The 17219-nt window shown below is 36.9% G+C and overlaps 2 protein-coding genes and 2 long non-coding RNA genes across 4 annotated transcripts; all 4 read right to left on the bottom strand.

The window, feature by feature from the left end:
- Nucleotides 1–863: 863 nt before the first annotated feature.
- LOC120336889 (serine--tRNA ligase, cytoplasmic-like) lies at nt 864–9164 on the bottom strand. Its single transcript, XM_039404662.2, has 10 exons — nt 8918–9164; nt 8474–8625; nt 8031–8189; nt 7728–7872; nt 6122–6276; nt 5342–5563; nt 3804–3887; nt 3534–3731; nt 2990–3119; nt 864–1566 (listed from the first exon to the last, which is right to left on the bottom strand). The coding sequence occupies exons 1-10, from the start codon at nt 9051–9053 to the stop codon at nt 1427–1429; spliced, it is 1521 nt and encodes a 506-aa protein (XP_039260596.1). The 5' UTR covers nt 9054–9164; the 3' UTR covers nt 864–1426.
- A 3256-nt stretch (nt 9165–12420) lies between these two features.
- Nucleotides 12421–13620, bottom strand: LOC144432379 (uncharacterized). The gene is made up of 2 exons (XR_013480566.1): nt 13127–13620; nt 12421–12841 (listed from the first exon to the last, which is right to left on the bottom strand). It is a non-coding gene; the product is annotated as an uncharacterized LOC144432379 (long non-coding RNA).
- A 1085-nt stretch (nt 13621–14705) lies between these two features.
- LOC120342933 (uncharacterized) lies at nt 14706–16420 on the bottom strand. The gene is made up of 5 exons (XM_078119927.1): nt 16230–16420; nt 15909–16156; nt 15276–15823; nt 15019–15198; nt 14706–14922 (listed from the first exon to the last, which is right to left on the bottom strand). Exons 2-5 carry the CDS (start codon nt 15939–15941, stop codon nt 14706–14708), a joined length of 978 nt encoding a protein of 325 aa, XP_077976053.1. The 5' UTR covers nt 15942–16156; nt 16230–16420.
- Nucleotides 16421–16491: 71 nt separating this feature from the next.
- Nucleotides 16492–16818, bottom strand: LOC144431978 (uncharacterized). Its single transcript, XR_013480334.1, has 2 exons — nt 16722–16818; nt 16492–16638 (listed from the first exon to the last, which is right to left on the bottom strand). It is a non-coding gene; the product is annotated as an uncharacterized LOC144431978 (long non-coding RNA).
- Between the last annotated feature and the right edge of the window lie 401 nt (nt 16819–17219).

Genomic DNA, 17219 nt, shown 5'->3' with positions numbered 1-17219 from the left:
TGGCTGCACTCAGAATCCAACAGCATTATTTATCAGCAAAAATGGAAGTTGTAGCGAATATTTGTAAGACGCAACGTCAATTCTCCCACTCGGGGTAACGGGCATTCGATAATGATGGTTTTCCCAACAACTTCTGCTAACTTCAGTTTCCCATCATCACACACTGTATATTAACAATTATCGCCAGCCCATGTCATACAGTTTCTTCGACTTGCACATTGCAATTTGTTTTAGGACCGGCGTAATTTTTGCATATATTAAATGTGTTTTATATCATTATTTACCATTGTCTAAAGTCGATAGAAATTAATTGTGTAATCCCCCAATATGAAGTTATCTGAGAATACATATTTTGTTGTTTAAAAAATATTACTTGATTAACATTTCCCAGAACTTAGTCATCTCTAATGTGAATCCTAATCACGCCACACAATTATGGTGGGTGTTGAAGTCGAGGACCACAACGCTCCCTCTGTCCCAACGACTAACATACCGCTTTGTCCTTACCATAACTATTCTATTTCTGTTAAATGACTATTTTTTGGTGGATAAAATGATAAATATCTCCCCTCTCTCATGCACTTCTCAAACTTAAACTGACTTGATATCTTAAAGAGAAGCAAGTGTGAGGAATGAACTAAAAGACAATATATCAATCCACAATTAAATTAAGGCGAAGTTGGGTGACGGAAGCAGATGATAAGCTGTACAGTAGTTGCTAGCAACAGAAGAACTGCAGGATAATATCACAGTTACTGATAAATAGGTGATGGTGATAAATATTGGTGTGATTGAATAAAAGTCCATCGGGTACTAAAGAAATTGAACCTCAAAACAATAAGCTGCCCAAAAGATTACAAAAATTTCACCCGGTGCCAATTTTTTTTTATTACATATCAGACAGTCTACCTGCGTGCATGTGAACATATTTCCGAAAGGTAAAATGAAAAAATGAATATCAACCCAAACTCAGAAAATACTGGTTGGCAAACCTGTTGAAGACGTCATGATCAGTTTGTTTAACAATGAAACCCTGCTACCTTCTGAAACATGTTTGTCAATTGAAACGAGAGTGCAGAAGACTGAACAGTTTTATATTTTGAACTATCATCATTAATCCACATACCTACAAGTTACAACTTTTGACTACTACTCGTACAGCAATGACTGGTAATTTAAATAGAGCTAGTTTGAAAAATATGGCAAAACAAAAAGATTCAGTAGAACAGTAGGATACGGCAGTTACATCATAACAATTTCCACATTCCTGATAAACCAGAGGGCAAAACATCTTTTCATAGTGCAAATAAATTTCATACTAAATAACACCCTCATAAATGATCTGATAATAGGAATGACAAGTTGGAACTTGAACAGGATAACTCCACCAGTGAGGAATATGTTGCTGATTCATTGAGGCATAATTCTATTTCACACTGAGGTTTTTAACTTCATCAGCAACATCTCCTTTGGCCTTATTTTCCTTTTTAGCTTTCTTTTTTTGTTTTTTCGCTTCTTCTTCATCAATTGGCGCTGGTTTTGTGAACTTGATTATTTCTTTGTAGCCTAACGAAAAAAAAACATGGGAGTTTGACGGAAATATTATTTTTTGCATGAGATGTATATTTTTGCTTGGTGTTTAATGACCCTCAAGTCCATAGTTATTCTAGACCAGAGGTCAGCAACCTGTTGTCGCTCGCGGGCCAAAATTAAAGGTTGCAAGTCAATGGCGGGCTGCACATATTTTTTCGAAAATTAAAAATCGAACAGATGACCGATGAATCGCATTTTATCACACAGATCAGAAGTTAAATTTCAAGCAGCGCGCGAAGAATGACCATTTGAATATTTTTTGCGCCATTAAATCATTTGCACTTAGCATCAACTATTCTGCATTTTGTTGCCATTTGTCTAAATTATAATTAAATTATAGGCTCATTAACCCTTTTCATGCGACTTTTATTTTTTATTAAATAATCGTATTTGCTACGCCGACTTTATGCATTTGTACCCCCACAACTAATCGATCGACTAACGAAAAAGTAATGATCCTCTGCTGCCCACTGACGGCTCGTTGGAAAGCTTATTTAAAGAGCTTGCAATTAGCGATTAAAAAAAAAAGGGGTGGTCTGAGTCACAAACCGGATAGAAAAAAGGCATTTTTTTTTTCTTGGGTGTTGAAACTTCAAACCGTGATAAAAAATAGAAATATTCGCTAAATCCTTTACTGTTACCGCTTCTTGGTTGGCAAACAATAGCATAATATTGCTGTAGCAATTTCGTTATCTAACTCAAAATACTTTGGTGTATGGAAGGGATAATATGTCTTCTATTACCACCCAAAAAACACCGAAATTTGCATAAATTTTAAAAACACTCCCTCGTTCCGCCGCAAATAAAATTCCCATGGTAAACAAAAACGAGATTTACCGTCGCTTATGTTAATCTCGAAGAAGACTTCTTATCAATAAACTAAAACCCGGAAAAACTAGACCAATAGTTTGCGACCGATTGCTAAATAAAACAGTGGAGTACATCAATGTACCCGCCACAATCTAGCGAGTTTTGTCGTGGGTACGTATACGTGCCCACCGCACGGAAAGGGTTAAACGAGTAATTGTGAATTATATACTTGTTACATTATAAAATAATTTAGTCTACACGTAAATTCTTTTGCGTAAAGAATATAATGGACAAAACAGCTATAATTTGTTACTATAATTCAGTGAAGAGTCGCAGGCCGGATTAAATTGCTCCGCGGGCCGTAGGTTGCCGACCCCTATTCTAGACTCTTAGCAGCAATGAGCCAGTTTCAAGTAAAACCTAACAAGTCTGTGGAAAGAACTCATTCTCGTTTGCCTAACCAATTTCATTAGTAAGATGGTGGGGTTGGGATGAAAGTTATACAAATCAAGATTCCAAATCTAACTTGCAATGCCATGGCTAACGAGGAGATCCTGACAAAAATATAATCACTGTCTGTACTCACGATCAGGCATGAAAGGACGCAAAGCTTCAGGAATCACAACCCCTTCATCTGTTTGAAAATTCTCCAAAATAGCGCATATAACACGAGTAGTTGCGCACATCGTTGCATTCAACATGTGAACAAATTCAGTCTGGAAAAAATAATTAATAACCCTGCTGAAAGGCACTTGTATGATAAAAAAAATAGTAGATATTTGATTTGACTTTTTACTAGACCAATATTCTTCATGTAAATATTCATGTATTCTATCGAAATCTTTATCAATAGTTGAATAAGAACAGAAAATGATTTAGTTTTTGAAATCATTTAATATCCACACTATGATAGTGTAGTGTCATATATAGATAGTGTCACTACCTATTCAAAAAACACAAGGAACACGAAGCCAATAAACACCAAAAGCTATTTCCACCTTCTGTTCAATTATTAAACATGTTCTTCCAAGAAGTTGTTTCAAGTGGGCTGGCTAGATGTTCCAAACAATTTTACTACACAGAGTAAATTACTTACTGCTATTAAGCTTAATATGAAAATAAAAAATTACCTTTTCCATCATCTTTTTAGTCTGTCCGAATCTTATTCTCAATCTTCTTGCCTGATAATCAAGGCAGTTTGAACATGAGACAAGTTCTCTGAATGCCCCAGATGCGGGAAACCAGGCTTCTAAGTCAAACTTTTTTGCTGCTGCATTGTTCAGTGCCCCGGAGACAATATTTATAATTCGGTATGGGATGTTCAATTTCTAGAAAAATTTTGTTGGTAAATTAAGTTGTGTTTGCAGACAATATACCCAGATAACTTGGAATGAGATTACCTTATAAAATTCTTCTGCAGTACCGATCATCTCATCGAATGCTTCCCAGGATGCATCAGGAGCAGAAAAAACAAATTGTTCGATCTGAAAATATCAATTTAACAGTAATCCCAATATAAATTTAATCGACGGCATATATTTTAAAATATTACATAAACTGTAAAACAGATACACTTGATAACAAAACCATTCACTGCAAAGAAAACATTTTGTTCTAAAAGAAGTTTCAGATCCTTACAGGTTTTATGTATGCATACATATTTGTTGGTGAGATGACCCATGGCAGGGTGGGCAAAATTTTTTTTGTATAAGAGCAGCAGCAAGCAGTCAGTCAGTCAGAAATATCGGAGAGCCGCATAATATTAGATAATATCAATATTAGAGCTCATTCAATCATTTTGCATTGTAACTGTTACATTAGTACTAATTTGGGAGATGCGCCTTTGTGTACTGCATTGCGGAACCGGCGTTTAGGCTATTACTCGATTCGTGTTGTTGGGACTGCGACAACATCAGCAATATTTTTTTCCCAAAATCACAGTCAGAGTATGGGCTTAGCACGAGAAATATTCCATGATATAACAAAACTAGCTTCAGTTGTTGCATCAGATTACTTAGCAAATGATATCATAAATTTCTGCCATGCAGTTGATTATGTGCGAGAGGATCGCTGGAGTCCTCGTCGCTGTAGGGTGGTTCACGTAACCGCTGGTCGGTTACGGCTTCCACAAACATCAAGTCCATGCATCTGAAAACAAATAACTGGCTAACTAATCCCATATCCGACATTGACTGGTTCGCCATATGATTACGCCGTCATATCGACTGTCCTCACCCCCGAGATAAATATGTGACTCCCAACAGCATATCGCCAGCAACAAACATTTGACCATTGTGACGTAAGATTTGTCACTTGACTGATTTAAATTTCCATGCCACAACGATTTTCATAATAAAACATATCATAATTTGTCCTAATCGTTGATGAAAACTTCTTCTACCGCTTTATAAATCAAAAAATAAAATTGATACAGTTTCTCTTAGTTGAATTTGGAAAATAATTAATGCTAGTGAGAAAAGCCGAAATAAATCTCTCGTGAGCCGCATGCAGCCCATGAGCCATGGTTTGCCCACCGTTGGCATCGCAGGTTACAGATCCTAAGTTTTAAACCTATCCCCTCACCTCACTCACGGTGTAATAAATAGGAATGGCAATGCCAAATTAGAAAGATTTTAGGACTTCAGAAATAGTAGCCCCTTAAATAGCAGGAGATGCTTGTGCAGGTCAATGTTTGAAATTGAAGATGTAAAAATCGTTGTTTGAAAATGTATGAAGAATGGCCCAAACATTTTTACCCTGCCACCCCACGAGTCCAATAAATCATTAGTCGGTCGAGGAATTGCTTGTTTAAGGATGGCGAAATATCATTTCTGGAGAGACCGGACCCAAATAATTTTGAAGTTTTGTTTGCGGACCTTCGATAAAAATAGTTGATTAGCCCTGACCTATGGTATACAAATACAATACACAAAAGTACCTTCTCAAACTGGTGAACACGAAAGATTCCTCTCGTATCACGGCCATGTGATCCTGCTTCCTGTCTAAAACATGTTGAATATCCAGCATATTTAATGGGCAAGTCTTCACGTTTCAACCATTCATCTCTATGGAATGCCGCAATAGGTTGTTCACTTGTTGCAATCAAATATTTTTCATCCACACCACCTTCATCTGACTTATCACTGGATTTTCCAACAACCTGTTAAAAGATTTTATATATATATATATATATGGATTCAATCAATTATATTTTAAAATTCTGATAATCTGTTGGGTATTAGGGATAAAAACGTTCATTTCAACGCTTATTATCTGGCATTAATTTTGAATTTATGGGAAGTGATGATTATGTACATATTTGGACCTTATCTCAGACTCAGAGTACGGTTCATATACCTGCTGGTCACTTACAACTTCCTGCAGGGCTGTACAATGGAAATTAACCTTTTTTTACCTGTACTCGAGAGTCAGAAGAAATAAAGGCAAATAGTGGTCAAGTATGAGTCAGAAGTAAGGGAATTCTTTTAATAATTGGTCACACTTATTTCCAACCTTATAGCAATAGCTTTCACCATTCCACCATTTCTAAGCATAAGAAAGGATGAACTTGTTAGCTATATCTATAACTAGATTGGATCTGCAGTTCGCAATTTCATTAGGCAGTTTATCAGCTATTTTTAAGTAGAGATCAATGTATGCCTCATTTTATTACATGGAAGATTTAAAACTTGCAGTCTTTGGCAACAAAAGCTTATACCTTGTATAACTCTTCATCAAATTGACTGAGTTGTGCAACTTCTTGCATCATTTCTTTTCTCATAAAAAACGGTGTATACAAAGGAGTATAACCTTTATCTGACAATGTTCTCAGTGCTAGATTTATGAGAGCTTGTTCGAGGAAAACGAGTGGACCTGTACAAACAAATTTAAAAACAATAAGTATTCATTGATGTATTTACAAAAACAATCATTTCACAGTAATTGAAACAAGCAAATTAGACTTATTTTTCAACTTGGCTTTGCCCTGCAATTTAGCAAATGTAGAAAGTATCTTAAGTATGTATGTTTTCACATGATTAAAACTTAAAAAATGAAAATAGTTACATTATACTGGTAGTACTGAATTTCAACATAGCGTAAAGCAGGGGTCAACAACCCGATGCCCGCGGGCACCAAGTCGCCCGCGAAGACCACATGAGTCGCCCGCATGTCTGTTCTAAAATGAGCCTAATAACGTCGCTGAAAAGTAAGCTACATCAAATAATTTTCGTCATATTATTCTTGTATAAAATCACACTTATGTCTTATTTGGGAACTGGGAATAACACTACGCTAATTATTATTTGGTAACGATCATCCTAACTTTTATTTGACATCAGTAATGTGACAGGTCATTTACGTTAATACTCTCCCAAATATGACATCACACAGATATCACTTTACACGAACCCGCGTTTTTTCGTGTCCGTTGATTTGTGGGGCAATGTCAATAATACAATTATTGATTTCAAAGAAAAATGACAGAAAAACGAAAAAAAACCTACCATTTTCACGATGAATTGGAGGTGGATTCCCTTTTACCATCGTAAAAACAACTTGCGTATGTCTCAATTGCAGGGCGATTATAGCGACGACAAAGCGAAGAGACATTTTACATCTTGTCACTATTCATTGGTCAGCGCAATACAGGCAGAAAAAGCTTGCCTTTGAAATCAAACAGCAATCCTATGTTACGAAATCAGTGTTTGGATCAAGTCATCTTTGTGAATTAACATTTTTTGACATGAACTTCACAAGGAACTAAGCACGGAATATGCCTTACTGATGAAAATCTGCAAGACCCGAGTTACAGTGCCAAATTGCACGCCAAAGTACAACACACTGGTGGAGAGCATTAGACCAGATTTCTCGATTTTGGTTTTCTCCTTGTTGAAAACAAGATATTCATAATATGTTAAATGTGTTTGTAAATGTAACATTCGGCAAGTTCATTTCATCTTAGGGTTATGCAAGGTGTTTGTAGAAAAGTAGGTACATTGTGGACCTGTGGTTTCCGGGGATATTATTTTAGTGATCACTTTAAAATCAATTTGAAAATGGAAGTGCCATTGCTAGTAATTTATTTGCTCCGTTGTGATAATTGTTTGATTTCCTGAAGAATCCTAAAGTTATCAGTGTTTTTACTTGACTAAATACCAGTACGGTAATTATCATTTATCAATAATTGAAGGTTAATCGAGCAAATTGACTTTTTTAAAAATGTTCATTGAACTGGTAGCCCTCTGCTTAATCGGTACCCAGATGATAGCACTTGGCTTCGAAAAGGTTGGTGACCCCTGGCATTAAATATTATAAATATTGACCTTTCAGAAAATATCCACGACTTCCTGCAACAACTGCCCCTCTCTCCCCTTCATATCCATCGACCATAACTACAAGATCAACATGAGAGTACTTTTTTCTTGTTCCACAATCACCAAACGTTCTTTCGACAGCATTGTCTGCATCCTGGAATAATAGAATACCATGCAATGGGTAAATTATTTCAGTAAATATTACTTTTCAAAATACATTTAGGTAACCAGTTAATTTCCAAATTAGCACAATCGTAAATAACAACTTGAGAAGATTCTTCAAAGTAATATAAAAAATTAACATGAATTCACCTCATCATTGCTTATTGGAACAGACTCATGTGTCAGGTTTGCAATTTCCCTCAAGTTAGCAAGTCGAACCTCTTCTAAATGTACTCTTTGTACGTTACATTTTTCAATTCGTTCGTCTACGAGCTGACGGATTTTTTTGATTTGCACAACTGTCAATTTCTGTCAATACAAAAGCAAAAAATTGATAAAAAAATAATTGATTAAATATACCGTATCATATTGTATAAGTCATTTGTCTTGAATTTATTTAGTATCGCAAAACATGAATTAACTTTTGCAATTGATCTGCTTAATTTTAATTCCATCCAGTAAGATAAAATCATGTGCAAAGGAGAGGATGCTTCAAGATGTCTTTATAACTTATAAGTATTCTGAAATCGTGAATTTACTCTTTATATGGCCAGCAATTCATCTAAACTTTACACACAATCACAGAGACGCACACTCAAAAATTCCTGAGACATGTCAGTCAATGCAGGCATATCAGATGGCAAACCATCACAATCTCCAACTGGTTCTTTACGTTTCATTTTTTCTCCAATTGCTTTACTGCAAACATTTTTCATTTTGTTCAAATTGTCCAGTTCGTATCGACCTGAAGCAAAAACATGTGCATAGGAAATCTTGAAATATATGCAACCAGCGCTTTCTGATCTGTGAGGAGTCATAGTTGCAAATCCAGCATTTTCTGATTTGGGCTTTAAGGATATGATTGCTTTGGGCATAATATTCCAGTCAATCATGAATTTGTCTATAACAAAAAACTTCTCATTTTACTGTTGCTAAGAATATTACAAGTAAGTTGTAATTTCGAAATCCGTGTCAATTCAATTTACCAGAAAAGGTTACATTTTAAGAATTGAATTTTAAGAAAATTTTGGTCTCACATTTTCTCCAGTCTTCATCAGCTGCAACAACATTATCCACCAATGTAACATCATTATATCTCTTCGCTTGGTTTTCACGAATTTTATCAGGATCTCCTCCTTTGTCTTTACGAAATAAGTCCAAGTCCAGTACCATTTTTATCAGATCAGGACAAAGTATGTTTGTCTGTGTGTAAAGTTAGATTATAATTGCATTTACAACAATCAATCAATTCGACAATAGCAAAGCTGCAAAATAAGTCATAATCAGTCCTTGAATGATGTTTAAAACCTTGATTTCATAGCTTGGCTAATTAAAGAACTATACTGCACGAATCACAAAATTATTTTATTTTGTGTGGGTAGCATAAGGACAAGAAAATGAAACACAATCACTACAGTCTGACAGTACTATAGATAGATAGTTTATTTCAAAAACTCCACAATCTGACAATACAAACAAATAAAAAATGGAGAATCCTGGAGAGCGAGCAAAACCTTTAAAAAAGTTTAAAACAAGATGAGTATCATGTGCCTGCTCACCAACATGCATTCACAAAAAAATGATGATGTTTAAAACCTTAATTTCATAGCTTGGCTAATTATAGAACTAAACTGCACAAACACAAAATTTTGAAATTATTTTCCTTTGTGTGGGTGGCGTAGTAAGGACAATAAAATGAAACACAATCACTTCAGTAGGCTACGGTACTATAGATAGATACAGTAGTTTACTTCGAAAACTCCACAATCTGACAATGCAAACAAATAAAAAATGGAGAATTCTGGAGAGCAAGCAAAATCTTTGTTAAACAAGACTATGACAGCAAAAGACACAATCTGACAACGCAGATATAATATAAAAACAGTAGTTTCGATGACCGCAGTACACACGAAAACGCAGAACCTCCTCGCACAATTACTGGTACCGGTACGCTAACTACTGAACAATTTTTGCTTATGAAATAACGTGTCATAGCCAGTTAACCATGACAATCAAGCGTACGGAAGCATAACCACCCACTTTCATACAAACCAATAAAATCTTCCGCGAGCGAGTGCGAAATAATTAAATATCTCGCCAGTCGCCATGCCCATGTGGTCAAAATTTGTGAATGAAAACAAAACATTCTTCAAGGTTATACTGCTCTAACATAAGAGTAGACTACTATAAATATCCCGTACGATAGTACTGCGTGTCATTTACGAGGTGAAGGGAAGGCCGAACAGACAATCTTTCCGAAAATTATCGTAGTAGAATAAAATCTATGGCCAACATTGATCTCAAGCGACCCTAACGTACAAAAAGCCTCTTTTAGTAACTACGTGTATGAGCAGTACACAAATCTGGGAAATCGCGCAAAATATATTTAATTTTTCGCTCGCACCTCGATGCTGTCTTCACCGGTATGTTAGTCGTTGGTCTTCACTAACTTCACTAAGGTGCTCTAGTGTATGCAGATCTGCAGCGATAAAGGGTTATTATTATTGTCTGTGCTGCGACTTTTACACGAAATCAATCGTGGGAACGGCCTGATTGTGAGGGCTGACGGCTAACTCGCCATGAGGGCTAACTCGCCATGGACCACTCGCCATGCGACGGCGGTTAACGGGTTAGCCTGCAACTGTGCGGAGGCTCTTCTTGTAATGGGAGATGGAAAGGTGGCTGTTTATACTAACAACTTCAATAGTAAGGATAAATATATTAAATTAAATGTGTTTGGTTACAATACCTACTGTGCAAATGGTAACAAAGTGACAAGAAAACGGGCTTATATGTCGGAAGGCATACCGGTACCGTACGGTACTCGACGCGCAAAAGATGTCTCAACTTATCATTTTCATCTAAGCATGCTAAATATATCATCATATTAATTGATTGTATGAGCTCTGAATCAACAACAACGCTAAATATATCAAAAGTTCTATTTTGCTACCGGCAGTCTCATTTTATTCTAACAGCCGTTGATTGCAAGCAGAGAGGGAGAGAGAGAGCTAACTCGCCATGTCTTTATTCTTTATAATTGACGATCGACATCGCGAGTTCGAGAGAGAGGGCTAACTCGCCATGTCTTTATTCTTTATAATTGACGATCGACATCTAGGCCGCGAGCCGAGGCCCTGAAAAACGCCTAGAAAGTGAGTTTCGTAGCGCACATCAGGTAACTACCTGAAAATGATTTTAAAATGTTCCTTAAAAATTTAGTAACAAATATTGCCTTGTTCCCACTTCCAAAAGTTGCACGTTTTACGGAAAAGACGCTTTTACTACAAGAAATATGTGCTACGATCTGTCCTATATTCTCTACATTTTCGGCAAGGAACAATGACTTCTGCATGACGTAACAATTGAATTAAACCAGCTGTTAGCGAGCGGATGAATATTAGTTATTACTGCTCGACCTTGCGCTGAGTTGGGCAGGCTTTCCATAGCCCTGTTTAGTTATTATTAGTTAAGTTATGCTAAGACGTTGTTGAAAAATGTATAAGTAAATTATTAAACACTTGTAGATCCTTACCACGGATATGGGCCGTGAGACGAAACCATGAAAACGCCCAGAAAATGAGTTTCGTAGCGCACATCTGGTAACTAAATAAATTCTTCAGTTTTGTGTGAAAACGAACATAATGAACGCATTACAACTTGTTCCACAATCCTGGTGCGAAATTGAATATAAGAGTTTCCCGGAAATTCAATAACCATAAGTTTACAACACATACATAAGAACTATACAATTCGAGAGCCCTACAGCACACTAACACAAATGTATTCCTGTAATGTTTTGCCTGACCAAAATCGGACTTCCTCAGTCAATCATAATTTATTAGGTAGATTACGAAAAATATGGCATACATGTAACCAACAACAAAAAATACTTTAATTGTGTGACAGGAGTCGGGAGTGACCTCAAAAGCAGCGACACCAACAACGCTGATTCACATTTGAGAATAAATTTTATGTAATAACCACAAGCAGTTTACAACAAGAACAGCATAAAAAGCTACATCCATTTTATAGAAGCTATCAAACGTATTTATTTTTAAGCAATGAAGTCACAAATTAACATCGTGAGCACGAAAACACAAATAAATCAGTTATTTCTCACTTAGAAATTTACCGCAAAAGTCAAGAAAATTAAATGAATGTACAATATGTACATAACATAGTGAACAGAAATATTACAATTTACAATTAATCTTTTTTTAGTTTATGTGGTTATGTATTTGAACAAAGGCAATAATATTTCTAGAAACAGGACTACGACACTAACAAATGTCCGAAAAAAAAAAAAATTGTATGATACTTATTAAATCAACTGTAATATCTAATTCACTTTCTTCTGAATTGTTTTCGAAATCCACTATCTCAAAAATCGACTTTTCCTCTATAGGTGTACTGTGATTTCTGCAGTCAATACAAAAACAAAAATCTGTGCAATTTAAGTTGATTTTGGCACACTTTCATAAATTATTTTTGACTATTTTTCTTTGCAGTTTGCCAACTCAAGAACTGATTTGAGGGCCACATGCTTCTTCAGTGAATCATTGTTGGGTGGAGAGTATAATCCTTATGTTTGACAGTGTTAAATAGACGTGCCCTGGTATCATTTACATTCTTCATATCCTCTTCAAATTCCTCAGCTTTATTTATTAATACCTCGTTAACCTCAAAAGATCTTCATAGTCGAGGGAAAAAAATGAATTGAAAATCTCAATGAAGTCTCCAACATGAATTTGATGGGCAGTTCCAATTGCAGAAAAGTGCTAAAGTATTTCAATATGAATAGCCCATCTAAGCTGTTTGCAACTATTATGATTCTCATATACCTTTAAGCTTCAAGACTTCTTGTTTAATCCATTTTATAGCACTGATAGCAGCAGGGATCAGAGCCTGCGTTAGGTCGGATTGGTGGAACATTGCCGTTTTCTTTTGTAGTACAGTATCTAAAATAAGGAAGAAAATAATATTTGGAGCAGCATGATTTTAAAAATACCCCTAAATACTAACTAATACCTTGAATACATAATGCATTTTATCTGATGTACTAAATGAGCGTATATATGCTCATTGCATGTTCTACAGTCCAGCAGTGTTTGCATACCATTACTAGACTATATCTACACTAAATTTTGATATATCACAGTCTGAAATGTCCTATGACAGTATGAGTATGGACTATAGACTATATTTTGAAACATCAACTGTTTGTCTACCACTTCATTTCTCACCTCTCAATCGTTTCCAATGCTACCTTTCTTTCCACTCCGGCATAACTTATCATTGCTTCCCAGGTTCTTGTCGACTCTATGAATTTAGATTTAGACCAACCGACATTTGCATTAGTAAAATTGATTAATTTCTTCTCTTTCACACAACCGTGCATTACAGAAACAGCCATTCATTTCTATTTCCAAATATGCTGTGGCCTATATAGTAGTATAAGTCTGCTGAATAGTCAAGAAGAGTCATTAAATTAATCATAAACATTTCATGCAAGCCAGAAAATATCGTTGTTTGTGACATATTATTCTAGGTCTAGCCTTCCTTGGAGTTACCGCACCGTACCTATTTAACAACGTCTTATGAGCTAGTACTCAACTAAAATTGCTATTTATGGTAAGGATATACAAGTGTTTAATATCTTACCTATACTTTTCAACACCTCCTTAGAATAACTGAACTAATATTACCGGTAACTGAAAAAAACTATGGAAAGGCTACTCAACGCAAAAGCGAGCAATTGTAGTACATCTGATATTCATCCGACCACTGGGGATCCACCTACAGCTGACTAACTTGACTGTTACGTCGTGCAGAAGTCTGCGTTCATTGGCCCATGATACCGGAAAAGCAGAGAAAATAGGACAAATGGTAACACATATTTATTGTAGTAAAAGCGTCTTTTCTGTAAAACGTGCAACTTTTGGAAGTGGGAACAAGGCAATATTTGTTACTAAATTTCTAAGGAACATTTTAAAATCATTTTCAGGTAGTTACCTGATGTGCGCTACGAAACTGAAAGATAAATGGCCTCGGCTCGCGGCCTAATCGCGAGTTCGAGAGAGAGAGAGGGCTAACTCGCCATGTCTTTATAATTGACGATCGACATCGCGAGTTCGAGAGAGAGAGAGGGCTAACTCGCCATGTCTTTATTCTTTATAATTGACGATCGACATCGCGAGTTCGAGAGAGAGAGAGGGCTAACTCGCCATGTCTTTATTCTTTATAATTGACGATCGACATCGCGAGTTCGAGAGAGAGAGAGGGCTAACTCGCCATGTCTTTATTCTTTATAATTGACGATCGACATCGCGAGTTCGAGAGAGAGAGAGGGCTAACTCGCCATGTCTTTATTCTTTATAATTGACCATCGACATCGCGAGTTCGAGAGAGAGAGAGGGCTAACTCGCCATGTCTTTATTCTTTATAATTGACGATCGACATCGCGAGTTCGAGAGAGAGAGAGGGCTAACTCGCCATGTCTTTATTCTTTATAATTGACGATCGACATCGCGAGTTCAAGAGAGAGAGAGGGCTAACTCGCCATGTCTTTATTCTTTATAATTGACCATCGACATCGCGAGTTCGAGAGAGAGAGAGAGGGCTAACTCGCCATGTCTATTTTCTATATAATTGTCGATTGCCCTGATGCCGGCTGATATTAGTGTTAAGCCAACTCACCACGACAAGGTTTCAGCCTTCGAGTCAGAATTTCTTTTTACCAGAAGAAACCCAAGCACAGATAGGCATCATAGCTGTACATGGAAAAGAAACTGAGGAAGGGGAAAAATACTTACACTAGGTTACTTACTCTTTACAAAAGGCCGGGCCGTAGATTTTTGAACATCTTCGAAGGAGAGCCTCCGCAGATAATCCTCCGTCCTTGAAAACACTCCAAACTTCCTTCAGCTTGTCATTTGCCTCGCTGTATTTTGCGTCAGCCCTTCTTGGTATATTTTCCTCCATTACTTCTGCTACATCTGACTCCACCGCAATGCTGACCTCGTGAATCTTGGATATAAGGCTATAAAAAGGCATATTTGTCCGTGCTATGCTATTGAAGTACCGATGCCACCCTTCCAAATGGTTGTTAGTCCTAACGTCGACGTCGAATACTGACCAGACTTTTGGTTTCCAAACTGAGTTCTTCAGCCATGTCCTGTCGAAATATTCGGCAAATCTATTCAACCCGTCGGTGGTCATTTTGCCTCGCAGAGATAGGAACAGCGACGGGATGAACATATCTGGAAAATCACACAGGGCCATGACTTGCTTCATTAAATCTCTCGTCCCGATGTCCCTGCAAAATGGAAATTACATATTCAACAACGTTAATGATATAAACACATAAATGCATATGAGCACTAAATTACTCACTTGTTATACAAACTTGCTAATTTGTTCTGTCGCATGTTCTTCATGATGGCCTGAGTGAAATGGATTGCACATCCCTGTCTTCTCACATCCGACCATACCAGAGACAGTGCTTGCCATGTTGCTGCTTCAAAGTCCATGACAAATTTCTTCACACGAGTACCTGAAAAATTTAAATGCAGTATAGTTTTGATAGCCTTGAAAACATTTTCATAATCACACTTACGTCGCCTTGACATTAAAACAAAAACGAGGGGCAGTTGTTTGGTACATTCACCACTTCGAACGAATGCGTGAATTGAAAAGAGTTGATAATACGGGTCCCTAACAACATCAAAAGTACCGTCCATGTACCAAACTTTTGAATTGGCCAAAATTTTCAATTGCTTTTGGGTTGCGAACAAAAGGTGACGCGCTCCCTCTATTCTGATATCTTTTAATAAGAAATCAGTAGGTAAATAATCTATTTTCAACTCATCGTTAATATCTGATGGATCTGTGGGTCTGTTTCCCTGTCTTTTCTTATTGCAGAACCTCTTCAATGTTCCTTCCTGAAAGGGAAAGGTAGAAAAAATGAAAATTAAGTACCCTGAAAATCACTACTAAAATTGGACAACTAATTACAACGATACTTACATTAGTGAATCTTATAGAAGGCGGGTTGGTCATGTCTCTCCTTGCCGCTTTCGTAATGATTCCACATGCCGTGTACGGATTTTCCAACCCGCGCTTCAAAACTGCCCTGTTGAGAAGGACGCGGGGCCGTTCGTTTGGTCTGGGTTCGTAGGTATGATCCAAACCATTTCTACTAAAATCATCCTCTGTTTGGTATACCTTGGCCGGGCATATATTTCCTTTCCTCCGCACCGAACACCGCCAGGTAACTGTAGATAGAAAAGATTAATTAGAAACATTGCAATTGTTTGTTGTAGTAATATGAGTTTCACTATAACTCACCACTTCCATTGATATTAGTGCGAAGAACCGTATAGGAGTAACCGTGCCTCTCATACAGCTTGGGGTGTTTTCTTTGACTCAGGTCCCCTTCCACTACGAAGGTCGTCTCGGCATTTTCGCTGGATATGTCCCTGGGAACAGAAGCCTCTATGGATGACTCCACCACTCCTGAACATCCGACGGGAAATGTAAAAATTTCTGTCTGTAAAAAAGAGCAACAAGTTAGACATATAGGCTAGGTGCGAAACACTAGGGATCTAAATTAGTAATGAGAGAGGATATTTACCATAGGTATTGGGCTAATCTCAGAGCATTCAGAGTCGGAGTAATCAACGAGTCGTGGAATGTTCGTCGGCGGGGCCAGATGTATCGTGGAATCATTCCGCTGTTGTTGTTGATGATCTTCGGCCTGCAAAGAAACAAGATCATTATAACTTTTTGACTTTTATACTTATATAGAAAATAGATATATACTATATATTCTATACTTACCTTTGTGTAGCAGTCTAGGCATTTCCAGTCAAAAGTGACGTCTCGACTTTTCAGTAATCTGTATTGCGGCCTGGACATTCCTACTGTAGTTCCATTGAAACATCAGTTCAAGAACTGTGGTATTGTATCCGTTGATATTGCCACATTTATAGTGCTTGGCTATGGTAAGGCGTAAGACCGGAGATAAATTACGCTTACGCTCAGTGATAATACTATCTGGGCTGGCGTAAAATCGTAGATATGTCGAAGATAACTAGTTCGTAGATAAGTAGATGAAACAGGGTCGCTGTTATCTTTTACCCTTTATCTCCGAACTCACACCTATATTATCTGCGTTTTATCTCATTGATACGAACGTAAGATAAGGGATATTAGAAAAAGATTTGTACTACGATTGAAAAACAAGAGAGCTATATGGACACGTAGAGTCACTTAATTTTGATGACGTCATAGCGAAAAAAAAGCCTTTTAAAGAAAAATTCTATCTTCCACTGAAAA

Source organism: Styela clava, chromosome 2 (assembly GCF_964204865.1).
Source record: "Styela clava chromosome 2, kaStyClav1.hap1.2, whole genome shotgun sequence".
NCBI classification, from domain to species: Eukaryota; Metazoa; Chordata; class Ascidiacea; order Stolidobranchia; family Styelidae; genus Styela; species Styela clava.
Note: the sequence above shows the minus strand (reverse complement) of the source record. Positions and strands in the feature narration are given on the sequence as shown.